The 22,657-nt window shown below is 44.8% G+C and overlaps 1 protein-coding gene across 1 annotated transcript; it reads left to right on the top strand.

The window, feature by feature from the left end:
- The first annotated feature begins 62 nt into the window (after positions 1–62).
- On the top strand, positions 63–22,256 carry ACO2 (aconitase 2). The gene is made up of 18 exons (XM_069807110.1): positions 63–178; positions 5,997–6,139; positions 7,216–7,474; positions 9,744–9,836; positions 11,825–11,983; positions 12,391–12,541; positions 13,849–13,953; positions 14,214–14,305; positions 14,592–14,697; positions 15,779–15,936; positions 17,029–17,102; positions 17,820–17,931; positions 18,124–18,246; positions 18,438–18,593; positions 19,737–19,928; positions 20,755–20,887; positions 21,202–21,323; positions 21,757–22,256. Exons 1-18 carry the CDS (start codon positions 143–145, stop codon positions 21,898–21,900), a joined length of 2,358 nt encoding a protein of 785 aa, XP_069663211.1. The 5' UTR covers positions 63–142; the 3' UTR covers positions 21,901–22,256.
- The last annotated feature ends 401 nt before the right edge of the window (positions 22,257–22,657 follow it).

Raw genomic sequence — 22,657 nt, 5'->3', positions numbered from 1 at the left:
CGTGGCCCTCTTCTTGGCGTCTGTACCTCCCTGCCAGGACCTGCGCGGCCTCTCCCCGCGGCGCCCCCGCCCGCGCGCCGGAGGCCTGAAAGGGGCCGCGTGACGCCATCGGGGCGCGACTTCATCTTTGTCAGTGAACAAAATGGCGCCGTACTGCGTCCTGGCGGCTCGGCTGCGGGTGAGCGGGGGGGCGGCGGCGGCGGCGGGCGGCGGGCCGGCGGAACGGGCGGCGGCGGCGGCGGGGCGGGAGCCGCGGTGGGGCGAGGACCGTTACCTGCCCGCCCGGCGGGCGGGCGGCCGCAGCCTCCGGTCCGGGCTGTCCCGGGCCGTCCCCGCCTCCGCGTGTAGGTCAGCGTGTCCCCGGCGCGGCCTAGCGCCCCGTTTCCATGGTGATGGCGGGGAGGGCTGCGGCGGCAGCGCGGCCGCCTCCCGGGGCCCGGGGCAGGGTGTCTGCCGCCGCCGGGCCCGGCCGGCCCTCAAGGTGAGCGCAAGGTGAACGGGGAGGCGGCCGGCCCCGGCCGGAGCCCGCCTCGCTGGACCGGGCTCGCTGTCAAACCGCGGGCCCGGCGGGGCGGTGAACCGGAGGGCAGAGGCCCCAGCGGGAAATAAAAGGCCTTTCGTGGGGACGTGCTTCTTTCGTCCTCTCGTATTCTGTTTCTTGTCCTTCTCAGCGCGCAGCAGCACAAGGTGACCGACTCCTCGTTGTGTGAGTGAGCGAGCAAGCGAGCACAAAGGCTGTCTTTTGGTGACTTTGCTTCGAAAATCCCGCTTTTTAATGTGAAGGGAGGCCTCTGGGTGAAAAAGATGCTAAGGTCTCCATGTAAATGGGGCCTCGGAAGGCTGAAAAAGCAGCTGGGACAGGCACAGAAACTGCCCTTTTATTTCCAAGGCAGTGATAGCAATTCTTGTAGTCTTGTCTATTGTGACCTCTAAAAATCACATTTGCCTGTAATATGAGCTCGCCAGAGATTTGCTCACTCTGGACGTTATTGTCTTTAACCTGTCCTCCATAATAAAGATTTCACGAGCCTTTAAAACCTGGAAGGCAAATGTTGGGATGCAATTCTCTTTTTTTAGGGCTGCTAACAGGGATGAGGAAGCCTGTGCTCCCCTTAATAAAGCACGTGATGAAGTCAGGCAATTTAACTTCTCAGTTTGCCATTTGTGACCTTGGCCAACATGTTCCGTTTTCTTAGGGAGCCAAAATGAGAACTTGGCTTCTAGTATTCGGACAGTACTTTGTGAAGCTCAATTTATGTTTTGTATTACTTCCCTGCCTTAGAGGTAGGTATTTTAGTAAAGCATAGCTTTTTTTAATTTAAGCAAAAGTTACAGCATAGCACCATTTCAGTTAACTTAGTATATTCATTCTTAATTATTAAACAGTTTTTAATTTGTACTTTGAACAGAAATGACTACTCATAAAATGAAGGCAAATGCCTTATTAGAATAATGAATTGGTTCTCGTTTTGTGGTGTGTCATTGCATGAGAACAAGCAGCTGTTTGCTAAAATTTGTATAATGTAAAACAAAGGCTGCGCTAGCACAGTGAATATGGGGAATTTAGTATTCTAGGAGGCTGTCTTCTATTAGCAGGCTTAGGGTACATGTTTTCTTTCTCTCAAGGACTAAATCTGTGATGGTAATTAAATATGCTTCTAGGTGATCTCTTTAGGAGGCAAACAATTTTTGCCCATGCGTAGCAGCCTAGAGTTTAATGAATATGAGAATCACCTTGCCAATCACTGTGATAGTGCCAGCATTGACCATGGCACATGTTATTAATGTCGGTTCTACTCACCTCCCGTCCTAGAACTGTTTTGGAATTGGAACTGCATAGGAAGCTTACCTCTGAGGGAAGTAAATTGGAATTAGCCTGGTTTGGGCTGACTGTCCTATTTAAAGTACAATTCTTCTAATAGCCTCGAATAGTCAAGATCTTTTTCCTGCCTATCTGAGAGATGCTTTTAGTAGCATCCTGTTTCTCAAGCCACGTTGGCTGAGGATTGACTGAAAGAGTAGTACTATAAGACTCTAAACCATCTGAAGTATCGGGGTTTATTGAAGGCCTGGTAGGTAAGTACTGAAATTATGTATGGGAATCTTTGTGTATGCTGGCAAAAAGCAGTGCTGGCTAGAGCTAAACTGATCTTCAGAACCCTAATTTTGGTTGCTCTTTGGAGGTGGGTCGAGAAAATTAGATGGCATTTACAATTTGATTATACCACACTGCTTTTTTTAGGCTGAATCGTGGTGAACGTTGGAAAGTTGGCCAGTGTTCTTGCATCAGGGAGGATGAGGAAAGATGGTATTTTGGGTTTCAGCTAGGATTTCTAGGACTGATTTCCCAGATTGGAGTGCATGTAGCACAGTTGCTACTCTTTTGAACATGAGCTTTTGCTTACTGGACTTGTCTACCATATCTGCTGCCAAAATGTGAGTTAGCTTCTGAATTCAGACACCCCTTGCATCTGGACCATTCACTGTAGTGAGCTAAATGCAAGACAGCTAGCTTTTCAAGATAAGCTTTTAAAATCTATAGAGGTAAGTGTTGGCTTCTTTACAGAGATTTCAAAAAATAATGACCCATTTACTAGGCTGGCTTTTTTGTGTCTTTTAAGGAAGCTTTTCACCTGCTAAAATACTGATAGTCTTAGGAGCCCTGTAATGATTACTGCCATTTCTTTTACTGAAATCTGAATAAGGACACTCAGGTGCTGGGGTAATAAATTCAATGCTAGATGAGAGAAGATCACTTGGCAGCTCTTTGCTGGGTGGTTGGTCTGGAGATGAACATTTCCTAGATAAAAGGGAAAATGTGTAGATTGCTGGCTGCCTACTTCCCTTGGCTGTGGGTCTCAAGGCACCTCTCAGTACTCAGTAAAAAAAACTGCCACAGAAGCCCCCCACACCACCTACTATTTCAGGGAAGAGTGGGGGGAATGAAGCTGGAAACTGTTAGGCTTGTAGCTTTTCCTTAATCTTGTAGTTCTGCCATGCTGTTTCTTAGGATGCAGTGGAAGAAGGACAGGCACGGAGAATCGACAAGTGTGATGAGTAATATGTTGTAGATTCTTTGAGGAGAGATCAGGCTTTTGAACCAAGCAGTGTATGGTATTGTTCATTGGTGGTGGTGGATCCTTAGGCTTGCTGTGCGCCCACATGAGAACAATCATGTGGAATCAAATTAATTTCTAACAGAGCAGAGATGTGGGATGAGATTTAGATACCAGTAAAATGAAGGTAGCACTTTTTTAATAGGTGCCTTTTAAAAGTCTTATGTAGACAAAAATTATTTTCTAGTCTTCTGAAACGGATTGGCCCAGGTGATTATTTTTCCCCAGTCTTACTGGCCATCACTGAAACGGACCTTCAGTTTTCCAGCCTTCTCTTGCCAATCTCCATGTCCAGACAGGATCCTTCACCTCAGACATGCTCCCTTCCCACTTCTGGTAGCCTGAAGTTGTGGTCAAGCAGGAGTCAACTACTTTGTATCGTTACTTCTGTGATTATGATTTGAATAAATACTACATTTCATCAAGCCGTTTCATGAAGTAACAAGATACATAGACATGTATGTTCAAACGGAAAAGATTTTATCTGAATTTTATCTAGAAAGTTTCTTTGTACCTCTCTTTGAAGAGCCCTGCCTCAGATTTTTATAATAATCAGCTTTGGTTCCAGGCAAGACTAGAATGCTATGAAGCTTCTGCCATTACTTTAATGTGCAAATCCATTCTTCTGTATGCTGAATTACAGTGAAATTTAGCTTTCAGTTTACTGGGTGACAAGGAGAAACACTGCTAATCAGTTGTGTTGCAGGGTTGGATGGGGGGTGGGAAGAATGAATTACTGCATTAAACCAAAATACCGTTCCTGGTCTGGGGAAGAGATTATTTTTCCATGAACATTGATGAAATCCCTCAGTGTTTTTTCCAGCCACTCCAGCAGTTGGAGACTTTCACAAGATAATGGATATCTTGTGAAGTAAAGACATTTCCACAGCATTAATTGTGCTGGATAAATGCTTAATTAAAAACAAAAAAAGGGGGGGGGGGGGAGAACAAAACAAACGCAGAAGTTATGTGGCTACTAGGTAAAGAGCAGCTTATGTATGTTAAACAATGAGAGGCTGGGTGGTGTTTGGTTTGTTTTGGGTTGGTTTTTTTTGTTGTTTTTTCTGGTGGAAGAAGGAGAAGTCTCAACTCTGACACCTGTGATACATTCTGGAAGTTCTAAGCTTAAAGTGCAGCACAGTGAAATTTGATGACTGGGTTTCATTTGCACTCCTGGAGGAGCAGTGCCCTCTCTTGTACCCCCATGTTCACTTACTTCAGTTATTTAACAGAAGTGGTGTGCAGCTGCTGTAGGTCTGTATTGCTCCTATCAAAAGCTGCGTAACTAATAGCTGAGGATTGTTTGGTAAAAAAGCAAACTACACCCTTATTGCTAATGTGCTGGCTATTATGATCTTGTCTAGATTTCCTGAAGTTTTTATTGTATAAGATACTAACAAATGTTATCAAAAGGACAATAAAGCAAGAGATTTGGATAAAAATTGGTGATGTCTCATTGATTGTGATTATTTCAGGCAATGTTTTCAATGCTGGTAACAAGAAAACTGGAAAAAATTTCACAAGGGAAAACTAAAAATCATTGAACAGATCTAAAAAATTGACTAGCATTTTTGACAGTGCAAAACCAGTGGTAGGTACTGTGTTTGTGTTCTGTGTGAGGAATATTTGCTGATTTACAATCATACATACAAAAGGGATATTTAGTGCAATAATGCTATGTTTATTAACCTGTACTTATAAAAACTTTGTAACACTGAAGTAGAGGATGAATACAAAAAACAGGATTAAGATTAAAGTGTAATATTGGAGGAGAAAGAACTCTGAACTCTTGTCTTCAGTCTGTTTCCAGACTTCCAGTGCTGATGAGTGAGACTTTCAAAGGATGTAAGAAATGCATGTGCCAAATCCTTGGAAGTTTTTATGGAGGTTGCCCTCTGACTCAGTTTGCAAAGCTGCGTGAGAGCCTTTTAACGCTGGGCACTGACCTGTCTCTTTCAGGTCAGGTGCTGTAAAGGTGCTTGCCATAGCCTGCCCTTCTTCCATGTTCCAGGGAACTGTTTCACTGTGGAGGCTGCCAAGCAAAATTTGGGCTTTTTTTTTTCTATGGCATTTTCTTCTGATGTGTTCAGCTCGCAGTATCTGTCTTGCTGTTAACTCACTTGTAGGGCACGTGCAAGGCTTTTCTTAGGGGAAAGGTGAGGATGCCTTTGTGAGATTGAAGATAAATAGCACGTGGATCTGTGCAGCCAGGTTGGTGAAGCTGATGCGTTTGTTCCACATCTTGCCTCTCTCCTGCTCTGCGTTACATCGTAGACCAGGCACGTACGTGGAAGTCACTCTAGCTCACGTTGAAATGCAGCTCATCTTATGTGGAAATGTAATAAGCTTTGTAACGGTATGCAGGGACCCTGCATAGGGAACTTGGTATGTGATGGTGGAACAGATGGGTATCTACTCAGTCCCATACTGTGTCACCTGCAAGTCCTTCAATATAAACTCAATACCAGTGAGCAAATACAAACCTAGGGTTAGCTTGCTTTGGAAACTGTGTAGGTGGTTCTCCACCATGGCTGTAGTATGCCAGGAGTATAGCAAACCGGTGTTTGCTTCGGAATTAGTTCAGCATTGCCTGAAAGCAGATTTCTCACTGAAAGTGTAAGGCATCTGGTGCTATAAATAGAAAGGTAAAATAATTTGGTAGATGCTACCTGTTCTGGGTAACCTGCTGTCTCACTGTTTAACATAATACACAGTATTGTATTATCAAAAGTTCACTGGGTGCCTTTAAAAACCTTTGCAATTTTTCTATTCCTCAGCCTGTACAATCCCAGGAATAACAACTGAAAAACAATTGGTTTATTGGTATGCTATAGGAACTCACTCTGCAAAGTTCCAATGCTAATACTCTCCTTTTTCCAGCATGCCTTGAATAGTGGGATACGACGCTACCATGTTGCTCCTGTCCTGTGCCAGCGGGCCAAGGTGGCCATGAGCCACTTTGAGCCTAATGAACACATAAATTATGAAAAGCTGGAAAAGAACATCAACATTGTCCGTAAGAGGTAAGAGTGGAGGAGGGAAGGGCAGGGCTCAATATGCAGATTTTAGCTCTGCAGTGATGGGAGAGGAGGAAAAAAAATGTCATGGGGCCCTGGCATAGGGCGTATTTACTGGGGAGAGCAGCTTTGAGCAGTGGCAGCTGCAGATGTAGTGAAGCATGAGATGTAGTGTCGCCACATAGTGGCGGGGCACTGTGGGAAGGGTTGAAGGTTACGGTGAAGCACTGTGACATGCAGAGAACCAGGCCAGTGCAGAGGAGGTGCTAGAAAGGGCTCTGTCCTCTTTGTTTAATGCCCACCTTGAGGAGCCTTCATATTGGCCCTTGCTCCTTTCTGGGGAAGCAGCGTGTGGGCAGTGGTCACTATAGGCTAATGCTCCTTTGCACTGTGTTTCGACAGTGAATGTTCTCCTGTGTTCAACTGTAGGCGTTAGGCATGGGAAAGAAGGCTAGGAATTTGTAGCATATGTAAACACAGTGACCTTAATCTGCTGATAGGCTTGTGTGCCTGCTAAGTTGTCATTCCTGCTCCACTTACCTTGGCAGTGGTTTGTATGACATGTCCTTCAGTCTTTGCGTTCTTTGTTAAATGTGGTAGCTCTCATTTCAAGTCATTATGTCTACTTAGTTACTTCTCAGAAGATCTCACCACTGACATAAATGGGTTCCTCAACTGATACACCTGCAGGATGAAAGGTCTGAGGTTGTAGGACTCTGCTTAGTTGTACTTGCTTTGGGATCTGGTATTTGTGAATTGAGTCTGACCTCTGTCTCACCTCCACATTTGCTGTCTGGAGGTATGACTCAAGAAATGAGCAGAGTCAGTGTTTTACTGTATAGGAAGATTATAAAAGAAAGCATAAAGTGACATCAATCCATATACTTTTGAACTTTCTGGACTGAGCCCTTGTTTTAGCTGACTGCCAGTTGATATTTTAGTGCTGTAAGAAGAGCATGCAGGTTTCTGTGTGTTCATAGGTCTTAAAAGTCTGAGTGATACAGGGAAGTGCTGTTACATGCTTAAAAGGGCAAATGTTGAGGTACTACACAAGATGCAGGTACTAAAATTCTACTCCCCAGGCTTGACCGTCCCCTGACCTTGTCTGAGAAGATTGTATATGGACACCTGGATGACCCAGCAAAGCAGGAGATTGAGCGGGGCAAGACCTATCTGCGCTTACGGCCAGACCGTGTGGCCATGCAGGATGCCACTGCTCAGATGGCAATGCTACAGTTCATCAGCAGCGGACTGCCAAAAGTGGCTGTGCCTTCCACCATCCACTGTGATCACCTCATCGAAGCCCAGTTAGGTGGTGAAAAGGATCTTCGAAGAGCCAAGGTCACTACTGCAGAGACTTAAATTCTGTCTGTTTGAAAGCCTCTTTCCAGTTGAAGGAAGAGATATTATTTTTTTTCCCCAGAAGGACAGCCATGAATCAGATAGAGTAACAGATTGCCTGTGGTGGTCAGCTCTGTAGAGGGGTCAGATGCAGCAAAGAAACAGAGTAAACAGATCTTTGGGAGTTTTTCAGCTGAGAGTGATCCGTTACATGGTTTAAAGGACCATAAATGTAGGAAAAGCTAGTCTTAATCTGTTAATGCTGGAAGCCCAGGTCATATACATGTTCTGGAGAGTGAGAAGCTATTTCAGCTAAGGAAAGAGGAAAAATCTATTTCAAAGGGAAAGAAGGGAAGACAGATTACTCTAGAGAGTTACGCTGTTTATGCCGCAGTATGGCAGCGTGAAAAACTTCCTGAACATGTCTGCGTTGCACTGGTGTATCCTGTGAGGGGGGAGCAAATAGCTACTTTTGTTTCCCAAACCATTTGGTAGTGATTAGCTGAAGAACACTAACTGAAGCATGTGCAGCTTTCAGGGCTAGTGAGGGTAGGTATAAATGTGTATAGAAGCATGGAGAATGTTGGGTTTTATTTGGGAATTTCAACGTGGTGTTTGTCCAACTGCTGATCCGCTGCCATTTTTAAATTTCCTGCTCACTGTTTTACTGCTTATTCCTCTCTAGGGGCTTCTGTTAAATAGAGACACAGTCACCTCTGTCCTACATACCACAATGCATCTGCCAAGGAAGAACATGCTCTTAGCATAGCAGGGAGGTGGGGGAAATCTTGTTACTCCAAGTGGACCTAGCCTAAGTCCACTGTCAGAGCCAGGAGGAACTGTGCCTTGGATGTTGATACCAGAATTTAAAAACAGTAAACAGTTTTTGGGGGCTCAGCTGCATTTTAAGATTTTAGTCCATATCTATTCTCAGAAACTCCTGATGTTGAAGTAACTGCTGCTGGCTTCCTCCTTTAGGCCACACTAGAGCAACTTACTTATACCACTCAGGAGTGAATTTGGGAGTTCTTGCTCTGCTTGTCTCAGTCATAAGTTGTGCAATTAAGAATTTGGGACTTACTAAATAAGACAGTTTCTTTTCTTCCCTTCACCTTCTGTCTTCCCCTTCCCCCTATTCCTGCATTTGTTCTCTGTAGTGCAATTATATTTGCTGCAGCCCTGAGCTGAGCCGAGTCCCTCCTTTGCCATCCACTCTGAGCAGAGCAAGTAAAGGTCCTGCCTTCTTCTGACTGGGTTCTGCTTCTGCTGCTGCCAGTTGGCACACAATGAATGCTGGCAGGCCAGAGGGTGGTTTGGATCTGCTCCTGGCACATCAGCATGCTTTATTGGGGGAAGGATGCACAAACAGAGTGAAGTGACTAGACTCCCAGTGGAAAACAGGGCTTAAAGAACTGTTGCTGCCTCATGGGAAACTTCAGCAAATGCATGCTGAGACAAGTCTTCCATTATCTCCAGTTTCCCCTTTCTCTTTATTCTGAAATGTAGCTGTATGAGAACAGTCTTTAAGAAACTCTCTCCTCCTAGTGCTTATCTTATCTACTCTGCCACTCCTCTGCCAAGAACTATCAGGACATAATAGTGTCATACTTCCTTGGCAACCATGGTTATTCTCACAAGCAATTTTCACGGTGTGACCTCCACCAATAATGGTGCAGCAAGAAAGGCAGCATTGTGCGAGTCTTAAACAGGGGACTTGGTAGAATGAGAAATGACACCCACCAACTCCCCTGGCAGCGAGCAACTTCCAGTTCCATTTCTTAATCTGTAAAAATAAAGCCAAAATGCTTATCTAAGGGGTTTGAAATGTCTGCAAAGCATCTGTAAAGCAAAAGGAACAGCTGGTAGAGAAGAAAGGAGGGGCTAGAAGAAGAGGGGGAAACAGGTTAGGAAAAAAAAAACTCCAACCCTGAGAATTCAAGAAATGAGCAGAGCATTTTTAAATGCCTTATTGGCAGGGTTTTCCTTTAATTGTGCTATTTCCCTTGTGCTGTTTGGAATTGGAAACTAAAAAAGATGCTTTAGTAGAGCTACAAGTTGGATGAAATTAAATGGCCTGTTACAACTGACTGGCAAACAGTCTTGATCCCTTTTTGTTTTAAGAGTGATGTGCACGTCCCCCTAGCTGCTACAAAACTGTGGAGCAAACTACAGACAGGCATGGGAGGGAAGGGAATGTGTTTGAATGAGCTCTTGATGCATGGAAGAGCAAAATGTGTTACTAATGCTGTGCGTTTCCCTGTGTGAATAGGACATAAACCAGGAGGTGTACAACTTTCTAGCAACGGCTGGTGCCAAGTATGGAGTGGGATTCTGGAAACCTGGGTCAGGAATCATTCACCAGGTAAAGTGTGTGTGTGTGTTTGCACTCTTTGAACATGGCAGTGGCTCTTTTACCTTGTGGTGAAGAGAGAGCTCAAGTGCAAACCATTGGAGAATTTCACCAGCTTAGGGCAACAACTGGCTTTCCTTGAGGCGGGTGAGGTTTCTTGCTTGCTCTCTCTCAGTTATCTTGACAACAGTGGTTTTTCTTAAAGGTTATTTTGGTCAAACTGTAACCTGATGCATGATTAGGTAGTGCCAAGAGCATGCCACGTGAATCACAGAAGCTTGAAATATCTTAACTGCTTGTGGGCTGGCTCCTCTTGCTATGATTGTGACAGTAAGGTGATGCCATGAAGCTGGCTACATAGGGCTAATGTGAATTGCTTTTGGTGGTAAGAAAAGCTGCTTTGGGAACATATTTTTTTTAGGGTTGTTTTGTATGTGTTTGGTTCCATAAAAACCAGGAGAGTATATAAGGACACCAAACAGAGCAGCTTGCTTTAAGTACTCAAGAATGGCAACACATAACAAGTTGCTATGTGAACTGAATAAAATGCAAAACAGTTTCCAACAGTTTCCAAGTATGAGATTCCCTTGTTATAGCACTTGCACCTTAAAAGAATATGACTGTCCCAAGATAACTTGGCACTTAATGAGGCTTTTTGTTCTTTAAAACCACCACCTGTGGCAGGATTTCCCTAACTTGCTCTTGGTTGATTTGCTTTGTGGGTCCAGTAGAGATCTTTCATTGTTCCTCTGGGTGGCAGGCAGTAAAAATTGAAGTGCAGCACAAAGCAAAAGGAGTGGAGAGGAGAATGGATGACTGGTAAGCATCCTGTCAGCAGGGAATATGTGACCAGGTGCGGTCAAGAGCTCTCTGCTATGTTTTCTTAGCTACAAAATGAATTACTTAAGGTTACTTTAACTTGGTGTGTCACAACAGAGAAAGGAAATAGAACAGGTGAACTCTCCAAAAGGTTATGGGAACACCTCAGGTCATTTATGCTCAGAAACCACTCGTAACATCTGTCACGTGGCAACATAGCTCAGTGTCGGGGTTACCAGCTTTCCTGGGGCTGACTTTCTCCAGCTGGAGAAAATTGGTTGTGTTGTATAGCTTCAGAGTCCAGCTCTGGCAAAATGGGGCCTTGAGGGTGACCTTTCTTGCACAAGTATATTAATGTGAGCTACAAGCAGGTACAGCTGGAAGTACTGGAGGCAAAACCTTGGGCCTTCTCAATAAAGGACCACCTTAGTTCTTTCCACACTGTTCTGTAATGCACCTGCTGTGAGTTCTGCGCTTCCCAGAAAGGTGGTCCGTAATGTTGGTATGGCACATATGCAGTGAGAAGTTCATTGGCTTGAGTTCTCTACTGTTTTGCTGCCATAGAATACTCATCATTTTTCATTAAAGAACTGTTTTGTGGCTTTGCTAGTAGAAGAGTATTGTGTGGAATCAGTAGCAGCAGTAAGTGAAGAGCAGCCTCTTGGTGTATTTGTGAGGGATTCTTCTATGTGATTAGGTTTTGGCTAACAGCGTGGGTTGGAGGAGCCTGCTGGTATTCTACTGCTACGGGAGCATAGAGACTATGAAAGGTCTTGCTAGCACTGGATAGGTGAACTGACTTGCTCAGCAGTTGATTAAGGGTGTGGAGACTAGGAACAGACTCTTGAGCCCTAACAAAGGTGGCACCTTAGCAAAAGCCCAAACTGGAAGGAAGGAGTCTTCCAGTGAGAAAATGGATATCACTTTCTAAGTTTTCTTACTATCCTGGGACAAGCAAGGATCCTGGGGCTGAGACTTGTTACCTTGTTCTGTCATTACATCCTGCACAAGGAGTTTGAAACAGAAGTTAATTTCTAATCCAAACCAAACTTAATTACTTTCTTGCTACTGAAATCTGCAAATACAAACTGATCTAAATTCTTGTTCTTGTCTTCTTTCTTGCTGTCTTCCCCCTCTTTTCCCAACAAACAAGCAAGCAAACAATCCATTTTTATTTTCAGATCATTCTGGAGAACTACTCCTACCCTGGGGTTATGCTGATTGGCACAGATTCGCACACCCCCAACGGAGGTGGCTTGGGAGGAATCTGCATTGGTGTGGGTGGAGCTGATGCTGTAGATGTCATGGCAGGAATCCCCTGGGAACTCAAATGCCCAAAGGTAGGAGCAAAAGGAATACTAATCCTTGATGTGAAGGGTGAGATATAAGATATGTAAGAAACGTTTACTTTCAGGCACTACTTATATAAGGCACTATATATCATTACAGACTTGTTTGTAATTGCACACTGGCTTAAACAGCTGCTCTATGATATATTGGTAGCTTTGAGTTTCCATTTCCAGCTTTTTTATTCAGGGACTGATAGTGATAGATGAGTATTGATCTCCCTTCAGTTGGCCCTGTCAGTGGTGTCAGCCCTTGTGCACATGTTCTGATACTTCAGGATTTTCTCCTTTTTGGTACTGTGACCACCTAGGTTCTTTGGAAAAATTCTGAGGAATTGTTTTGGCTGCTGAAAGGAAATGGTGTCAGTATTTTTTTTTTTTTCCCCATTAATGTTGCTCAGGTTATTGGTGTAAAACTGACTGGCAAGCTTTCAGGCTGGAGTTCTCCTAAAGATGTGATCCTGAAAGTGGCTGGCATCCTCACTGTCAAGGGTGGAACAGGAGCCATTATCGAATACCACGGGCCTGGTGTGGATTCAATCTCTTGCACTGGTAAGACAACACTGATCTCTTATCTGAGTGGATTGTTGTTGGAGCTGGGTGTTTTGTTGTCTGTGCAGGCTGGGAAGGGAATTGGGCAAGAAGTACTAAATGTTCTCCTTTAGCCTGGCCGGGTGATAAGTACATGGCAAACTGGGAGAGTGGGTGAGAGTGGTGTAACAAGATAGCACTCAGTCTTGGTGAAAAAGTGACCTCTCCATTAAATCTTCTTGTGACTTTGAGAACACCGAGTGGTTAATTGTGAAGAATCCTTTAAGATGGTGTGTCAGGATAAGAGTAAGGGTAGTATTCTGGCTTATGCTTAGAGAGTGAAGATGTCAGAGAGAAAGGATGACATTTTCATTTCAGCCTAAAATAGGCTGTGGATAGAGGAAAGAAACAGGTCGAAGGGGGTATATGGGTGACAGCTGCTGAAGAAAAAGCTTTTTAGAAAAGCAGGGCGGAGGGGAGACCAGAAGGCAGCAGCAGTTTCTAACATGCAGTCTTACATTAGCTAATTGTGGGGGTCCTGGGTGCTGAATTTGAACGAGCAAAAATGGCAGTTGTCTGTAATGATGCTAGTTAGGACCAAATTACAAGAAGTGTCCTTTCCTTTGGCTTGAAGTGCAGCCTTCAAGCTGGGCTTCTCCTCTCCATTTGCATGGCTTGGCTGCAACTTGGAATATTGGGTTTTACAAACTGAGAGCAATTTGGGATTATTCTTCTGTGAAATCAGAGGAACTTGACCTGTGATATCTGCTTCTAGCTTGCTAAATGTAAAACAGCAGCTTCTACAGCTTCATTGCTGTGTCCTTGAAAGGCATGGGTGATCCCAGCACCATGAGCAAATGTGGTTTTCTTTTATATTGTGTTCCATCACTGGAAGCTTTTTATTCAACCCATTAAATTTCTCACAAATTTCTGGCTCTTACAGTAAAGAGAAATGAGATGGTAGGGATGGACAGGATGCTCATTGCAGGTAGCAGAGACACTGATTACTGCTGTAAATATATTTGGTGCTCAGTGCAGACAGGGGGTTCCCTGTCATCCCTTCCAGTATCTGCAAGAATCAATGTAGCCTTCAGCTCCTTCCTTGCAGAAAAGTCTGGTTGCAGGCACAGTATCGATCAGAAAAGTTAGGGGCTGAGCCGGCCATTGTGTAGTCAATGTGTCTGCTCTGCTGTGGAATTTGGTTTCAGTGGCTAATGCCCTGATCTCTCTTGGCTTTGCTGTCTTTCCCATGGACTGACTTTTGAAGACTTGAATGGCCTTGGACTTTCTCATTGACGCTGTGATCTCTTCTCCCACTCCTTCTCTAGGAATGGCAACAATCTGTAACATGGGGGCTGAAATTGGAGCTACGACATCGATCTTCCCTTACAATGCACGGATGAAGAAATACTTGGGCAAGACTGGGCGAGCCGGTAAGGGTTTGGGGGTTGAAGTGGGTAGAAGTGTGGGTTCAACTGAAGGCGTATCCTGGAGCAGCATCCTCCTACAATGCGGTGTCTGATGAGGCTCCTGACCTTGCATGGTCCCGTAGGTTGTCTGATACAAGTGGGGAGTCCGTAGATGAAGTGGCTGGGGAAGTATGTGGTGGACCCCCTGTGTTTAGTTCTTCCAGGCTTCTTCTTTTCCCTCATATTTGCTGCACTTTTCAGATCTCTCTTCTTGCTTATTCCAGACATAGCTGCACTGGCGGATGAATTCCAGCAACACTTGGTACCAGATTCTGGTTGTCAATATGACCAGGTGATAGAAATCAACCTCAGTGAGGTAAGGCTTCCTTCCTGCTTGCCATCTTGGATGTTGTAATGTGACTCTGCTTTGTGTGAATGAGGACCAAGCTGGGGCTTTGATGTGACATCCCTGGTGCTGTGCTAGAACATATGAAAAACACTCAGGTCTGCTTCACTGACAGCTCCTGCTCTGGTGTTCGTGTAGAAGAATCCTGTTTAAACATCTTCCAGATAGAGCTATGAAAGGAATTGATTTGCTGCTGTGTTTGGTTTTTTTTTTTCTTGGCTACTGAAATTTCTGACTTTGTCACTGTTTCTTAAAGCTGAAACCGCATATCAATGGACCTTTCACACCAGACCTGGCGCACCCTGTGTCAGATATTGGTGCTGTGGCAGAAAAGGAGGGCTGGCCTGTTGATATCAGAGTTGGTGGGTAGCATTTGCTCTTTCCTCTGTCTTCATCCTTGTGACATAAATGTTGCTGTCTTGGCATAAGCAGTTAGTCACATAGCTTGGGATCCAATCCTTTAATTACTGCCGTATATCCTTTGACTTTGGTGCAGTGTCATCTCTTCATGGCCATATGAATTTGCTGGGAAGAGTAGTGACCACTGGGGTCAGATGTGTGGGATGAGATCTGGGATAGTTGGAGTGATTTTAATCTCAAGAGGCAGACAAGTTTTTTTTTCCTTCTTGGAAACTTTGAATGATTGGGCTGATGGGAATGTTACCTGTTGAAGAGCACCTTTGTTAAAAGTCTGTTGCGTGGATTTGTCTGTTGCAAAGATCTGTCAGGAGCATGACTGTCAGTCCTCCCAGCAGATGGCTGTTGAGCTCTCGGGACATTAAGTAAAGTTAGTACTTGGTGTCCTAAAGAGCAGGCTTGGATATTTATATACTCACTTGTGGGATGGTAACCTGTTGGCTGGCTTCTCAAGTGTTGCTCACTGGGAGAATGAAAAGAATGCAGATAGGTTGTAAAGGCCACATTCCAGGTGGGAAATGTATTATTCAATAGTGTTACAAGTAGGATCAAGAGCAGCTGTAACTGAAAGAATTTATTTTTTGGTGTCAGGATGGTACAGTATGTCCTCATGTGGCCTTCATACTGTAATAAAGGATGCTTTCTTTTCATCATTTCCTCCATTTCTTGCCATCTTGATTTGAAGCCTTTTCTGTCTTTGTGGAACAATACCTCTCTGTGGTAATTTGCTTAACCAAAATGCAAGTAGGTGACAGTCAGATCTTATAAAAAAAAAAAACAAAAACAGACTAGTGACCAGGTAGTGTGATCTAACTGTGCAACCTCCAAAGCTGGACAAGGGATTGCTTGTGACCACAGTATGTTGCTGGGAGGCTTGGTGGTGTTAGTACCTGAAACCATTTCAGATTCTTTGTCAGCAGAGAAGGTGGTTGTCCCTTGTTTTTTCTGGTGAGAGATGGGTCAAAGAGAAGCTTCCTAGAACCGGGGCTGCAGTAACCACTTCCCTGTTTCTGTCAAACGCCACAGGCTTGATTGGCAGCTGCACCAACTCCAGCTACGAGGACATGGGACGCTCTGCAGCAGTGGCAAAACAGGCACTAGCACATGGATTGAAGTGCAAATCTAAGTTCACAATCACACCAGGCTCAGAGCAGATCCGTGCCACCATTGAAAGAGACGGTTATGTGAGTATGGCTGCTTTTTACACTTCCAAACAGTCAGTGTTAAACTCTCTTCCAGACAGTACTCAGGAGTCCGAAGGTGACTAATAGAAACCTCTTAAACTTTGTCTTCACTTATCACTAGAGATGCAATTGCTGAGGTGGTAGCCAGCCTTGTGTTACTGTGCCTATGGGTCCTGCTGTCACCTTGACAGTGTTTTGACCTGCTACCTTTACTACCTGGGTGTATAAGAACAGGATTGGAACTGGACAGAGCTGAGACAGTTACTGGGAACCAGGGCCCTGAGGAGATAAAAGTATGCATAGCAAGGGATGCCTCACCCTCCTGGGATTCTGTGGATGGCCATGACTGACGAAGGGCTAGTACCCACCTGCAATCCAGTTTTCTCCCTTAAGAACCATTTAGGTGAGCAAGCCCTTTGTCAGAAGGTGGTTCCTATTTTAGACTAAACTTACAGCAAAACTCTGATTTAAAAGGAGTGTTTCTGTAGAGGAACCATGGCCTGCTTTCTCCCCTTTTCTGTGCAGAAAATTATGTTTTAATTAGTTCTAATATTTAGTAAAAGTTAGATGCTGTCACAGCGTGGGGACCAAGTCTTTACTTGTGGATATGTCCAGCCAATGCTTAATGCCTCCTCCAACAAAGTCCACAGTCATACCTTTCCTTAATACCTGCCCACTTAATTGAATCGTTTTGCTGAACAGACTGAGCAGGCACACACACTTGCCTGCACCATTACCAATTTTCTCCTTACATGGACAGGAGGTGTGTAGGATATTAATCAGACCAGACACTGCCCTGCAGTCAAATATCTGTGAGTAGCTGGATTGCTCAATTTGAAGCAGGTAGAGAATGGGAACATCATGGCAAGTCATCCTGTGCTCTTCCTCAGTGTTAAAGTGTTAACTTATAACTTTACTGGGATCGAACCCCATGTATTTATAAAAGTGACTCAAAACTTGCAAGTGAAACGAGGAGAATATCTCAGGCTTGGTGCTTTCTGTTAGAAGACAGGTGTCCTCTTCCCCTGAAAGAGCAACCCCAGAAACATATTCCAGCCTTCTACTGGTAACAAAGTTGTTCTCTGCCCCCAGGCACAAATCCTGCGAGATGTTGGAGGGCTGGTTCTGGCCAACGCTTGTGGGCCATGCATTGGCCAGTGGGACAGGTAAAGTGAAAGATGGACCTCACACTAGCTTTATATCTTTTAGCTCCTGAAGTGCTCTGTGAAGCCAAATTTGATTGTAAATATAATACACTGGGAATTAAAAATAAATGCTTAAAACCCCATTGGCCATAGCTGTCTGATATGCACTGGAGGAGGAGGAATGAAAGACTGCAGATTTATATTGAGCTTCAGATGAATGAAGCTGCAGAATGGCCACAAGTGTGGCCACATCTGGAGGCTTCTTACAGTAGGCAAAAAATGGGAAGAGTGATTTCTTATCTGTGAGAGGGTGGACTGGTGTTTGTATGGTCGTTTTAAAATAAGAAAAGTGATTTGGTCCAACTTCAGTCATTGGAGTGGCAGGGAGGAAAAGTCCCCATAGGAAGAAGGGGTGGGAAACATATTCTCATGTGGCTTTGTCATTGCTAATGGTGGGGTGTCCAAAGGCAATGTACTTAGATGATTATTGTTTAGACAGTTCAACAGTGTGCAACACGAGCTATGAAAACTACTTCAGGAATCAGTGTCTGACTTGGTTTTGTACTGTCCTTGCTTTTGAGTCTGTGCTTAGGGGAGGAAGACATGTCCAGGCACCAATGCATGTTTCCAAAAGATAGTGATTGCTACCAAACCCAGGCTGGGGGATTTTAGCAGCGAGACATCTAGAAGCAATATTATGCCCTTTGGATTCAATGAGCATGTTTGTTTCTTTCACAGGAAGGACATCAAGAAAGGAGAGAAAAACACAATAGTTACGTCCTACAACCGGAATTTCACAGGTCGCAATGATGCCAATCCGGAGACTCATGCATTTGTGACCTCTCCAGAGGTAAGAAACAGCCAGAGGGCGGCTGTGGAATAGTTCAGGGTGTCTTGGGAGCTAATTTCTCTGCCTGCAGAAGAGACCCAGTGTAGCTTGGTTTGTATTTTGGCTGCTGGCTTTGACTTAGGTGTAGGATTTTCAAATTAAGAGATGGGGGGTAGAATATGCCTTTAAATTTGTCTTTTTTTTTTCTTTCAGATTGTCACAGCCCTGTCCATTGCTGGCACTCTAAAATTTAACCCTGAAACAGATTACTTGACAGGAGCAGATGGGAAAAAGTTTAAACTAGAAGCACCTGATGCAGATGAGCTGCCCAAGCTGGTAACTGCTCAGTCTGGAGATGGAGGGAGGGAAGGCCTGTCACTAGTAGTATTTTATATGTAGTAAGGGAACTTTCATGCACTGACCTCTTCCTTAGTGTTAGAGCTAGAATAGGTGCAGTTGCCTGTATTGGCTTGTTCTGTTCATGTGCCGTTCAGGGTGGCTAACGATTTTCCTTTCTTCTTTGGAAGGAGTTTGACCCAGGCCAGGACACGTATCAGTACCCTCCCAAGGATGGCAGTGGGCAGCATGTGGATGTGAGCCCCACCAGCCAGCGCCTCCAGCTGCTTGAGCCCTTTGATAAGTGGGATGGCAAGGATCTAGAAGACATGCTGATCCTCATAAAGGTCAGGAGTGAAGTGGGGGAACACCAGCTGTGACAGGACTGCTCAAACAGGGGTTTGCATGTCAATTGCTAGAAGCTTTGGATATGCATTTGAGCTATCTGTGATTCCCTCCCCTGCAACCCCATTGTTACAGAAAGTGAAGCAAGTGTCTTCCAGCTGTTTCCTTCTGATACTTCTTTCTATTACAACTAAGAGACTTTTCTCCTTTGAGCTAGTGGTTAGCTAATACCATGAAAAATGAAGCTTGTTATACCATGTAATACAATCCTACCCACACCATGCAGTTTGCAGAATTCATCCCAGTTACAGCCTGCAGTGGAAGACTGGATGGTTCTTTAATTAGTATCTCTAATACCTGACTGGTCTGAGATGCATTTTGTCTAAAATGAGGTCGTTAGGAGCTTCTCATCCATTAGTATGTGTGTTCCCATTTTATAAAAAGAGAAATTACTTGACAATAGTTAAACACTGCATTTCAGTCTCTTAATGAAGATGTGGGTTTCTCATCACTGCCTGTGGTAACAGGATGAAAACTTCAGTTAATATTGATGGGTTCTGAAATGCAGTCGCTTAGGAAATGACCTTCAGGAACATTGCTTATTCTCAGTGGCAGAGAGTTGCAGGTACTCCCAAGGGCCATACTGAGCTGTGCTTGAGTTTTTGACACAGGCAATTCCTTTGCAAGCACTTCGGGACTTCCTGATTGGAAGAAAGGCCATTATCTCTGGTTGGGGATTCTATTCTTACAAGCTGAGAAGGTTTACATGCAGATTGGAAAGTTAGAGGAAACACTTGGCATCTTGCTGAACTCCCCCAGCAGGGAGGCTGAGCTGTAGGAGGAAGAGCTTAATTGCTTTTTGTACCTGAATAACCTGCTGCTAAGGGAAGTGAGGACATGGCAGGAGGTGTCATGGCTAAGTTCATTTTTTTAATTTACCCTTTGGAACAGGGATGTTCTTCCTGCCCAACGCATGCAGAATGACCATTGTGCTCTGCCTTAGAGTGTGTTGATTCTGTAACATGCAATTGTATTGGGTTTGTGCCCTTAAAAAGAGATGTGAGGATCCTTCAGAATAAAAAGTGTTGAGGAGGGGTCAAGTCACTGATCCATCTAAGACATTCTTCTCTTCTACTTCCCTTCAGGTAAAAGGGAAATGCACCACTGACCACATTTCTGCAGCTGGACCGTGGCTCAAATTCCGTGGCCATCTGGACAACATCTCTAACAACCTGCTCATCGGTGCCATCAACATTGAAAACGGCAAAGCCAACTCTGTAAGGAATGCATTAACCCAGGAGTTTGGGCCAGTCCCAGACACAGCCCGTTACTACAAGGTGAGACTTTCCCCTGACACATCTATTTTAAGAGGATGTTTACGCTTTGGGCAGTCTGTGCCAAGACGGAGGATCTCACCCTCCTGCTCTCAAGTAACAGCAGCTGGGAATTCACTCAGCGTTGAGGCTTTTTCTTGGGACTTCCTCTGATGATGGCAGTTCCTGTAGGAGATTCTCTCCCTGCCTGCTGTGGGGAAGAGGGAGAAGGATCTTGTGACCCAGAGGGAACCAGAAATCGTAGATGAAAGGGGAAGAACTGCTTTAGGCACTGCACACCTTACAAGGCATGGGTGTCATCAGACTGCAATAAAATCTCACCTCCTGGAGGGTTTCACCTGTGACTAGTCTAATGTTTAAATAAATTCTAATCTTGTCCCCTTCTTTCTTTAAAACTTGGCTTAGAACCTCAGGAAATGTCCTTTCACCCTCTGGACAGCTTTGGCAGTGGTCTCAGATTGGTTCTTCTAGCAGACAGAGGTTAAAGTTTTGTGGTATCACTTCCAGAAGTAGAGCAGGGATCATGGCTGGTGTGAACACTGCTCTGGCACAGGACCATGGAAGGAGAGGTGGCAGCAAGGATTTGCTCTGGGTCTTAAGGGTAATCCTCCTCAGCCCTCATTAGTGAAGGATGGCAGTGCCTAACTGCCATGAAGAGCTTAATTCCTTTCTGCCCTTCCTCAGAACCAAGGGGAGCCTTCTGGGAGAAGGTAGCATAGCACAGCAATGTCAGCAGTGTAGGACTGAAATAAGATGTGTGGGTGGACATTTATTGCTAATTCCTCACTTGAGTGACTGTAGAAATGTAAATCTGTTTCTTTTGTCACAGAAAATGGGTGTCAAATGGGCAGTTATTGGGGATGAAAACTACGGTGAGGGATCAAGCCGGGAGCATGCAGCATTGGAGCCACGTCACTTGGGGGGCAGGGTCATCATCACCAAGAGTTTTGCCAGGATCCACGGTGAGTCCTGCTTCCCCTGTGAGGTGTGTAAACAGGATGTATCTGGTTGGGTAGAAGTGGTGTTCACTTTGCCACAGGGCTCAACACCTATGGGCACGAACCCTATCTACTGACAGATCGCAAGGTCCCTCTTGTCAGGAATCCTCTTGCATATCTAGTTAGATATGCCACAAACAGTGGGTATGCTGATTTTGCTACACAGATAGGAATCGTTGCTGCAATACTACTTATGAGAAGCACTAGGCAGCCAGAAGGTAATCCTGATCCCCTACAGTGTGTTGTTACAAGCGTGCTTGGTGGTTTGCTCTCCACAGAAACCAATCTGAAGAAGCAAGGTTTACTGCCTCTCACTTTCGCTGATCCAGCGGACTATAACAAGATTCATCCTGTGGACAAGCTAAGCATCGTGGGGCTGGCAGACTTTGCACCTGGAAAGGTAACTGGGTCTGGGTGTCTTGTCATTGCACTGGAGGGGGCAGGGATGTGCCACTGATGGGGAATGGTGTTGCGCTGTGTGCTTGGGGCCTGGTGCAGCACAGGCACTGATGGGCAGCATGGCCTGCCAGCCAGATGAGACACTTTGCACCAGTGGTCTGGGGGGTGAGAGCGCAAGCCAGAATCAGGTAGTGTTATTCTGAGCGGTTGTGAGAAACCCTCATACAATATTCTGAATTCCTGGACTTGTTGCCTTAAGCATGAGTGCTCCCTAGAAGGAACTGCATCCACACTTCTCTGTTATGACCCCCCTGAGCTATCATTCTTCATTTTCAAGCCTTTAAGAACATGTAGGAGTTGTCCTGTGAGAAGCTTCAATTAACTTGCTTCCTTGAAGGAGAAGGGGGGGAATAAAAACTGTTGTCTTCCTTTAGCCTCTGAAATGCATCATCAAGCATCCCAATGGGAGCCAAGAAACAATCATGCTGAACCACACCTTCAACGAGTCACAGATTGAGTGGTTTCAAGCTGGCAGTGCCCTGAACAGAATGAAGGAGCTGCAGCAAAAATCAAGCTAAGTACGCACAATGCCCCCAGCACACTGGACTCGATTCAGCTTTGGCATTTTCATGAAAGTGCAATTCCATGCCTCCTGTTGGAATAAATGTCTGATCAAATGTAACCATAGCTTCCTTTTTGTTATGGTACTTCCTCTTCACTGACACTATGAAAAGGGAGTGCAGCTAGGCTTACTTTTTGTCTTTTAAATGCCCCAGCTCCCTTTTTCTATTTTGGCTCAATTTCAGTTGTCCCACAGTTATTTATATTTGGAAATAACCAGCTAAGGTGGGTTTGTCTGCTCAGTTGGTTGTTTTCTGTCCATTCACTTTACTGATGGCTAAAGAAATAAAATGAAAATAAAGAATGTGACCATCTCTCTTCTGCCTTGTGGTGTTATATTCATAATCCTGCTCTTCAGCCCCTGCTTCCCCTGTCACAGGGAAGGGGAAAAAGAACTTCTTAGAGATGCAAGATGGTACCTGCCCAGTTCTTCTGCAAATGCCTGCTGTGCACAAAAACACAGGGTAAAAAAAGAGCCCTCACAGCTGTCTTGCACTGTTTATCCCTTGACACTAGCCTACTGCAGGCTATGCTCATGGCTGTCACTGCCTTTCCAACTACATTCCTGTCCTGGGCAACGGTGCCACTACTGCAGCAATGACAAATTTGCAAGGAACAAGCGATTTATATGCTTTCCCAGCATTGTGCAGTAAACTTGTTTCCTCAAGCACAGCTTGCTTTCTCCACAAGGGGAGACTGAGGTTGAGGAGTATC

This window comes from Haliaeetus albicilla, chromosome 19 (assembly GCF_947461875.1).
Source record: "Haliaeetus albicilla chromosome 19, bHalAlb1.1, whole genome shotgun sequence".
NCBI classification, from domain to species: domain Eukaryota; kingdom Metazoa; phylum Chordata; class Aves; order Accipitriformes; family Accipitridae; genus Haliaeetus; species Haliaeetus albicilla.
This window is presented reverse-complemented; position numbering and strand designations above follow the sequence as displayed.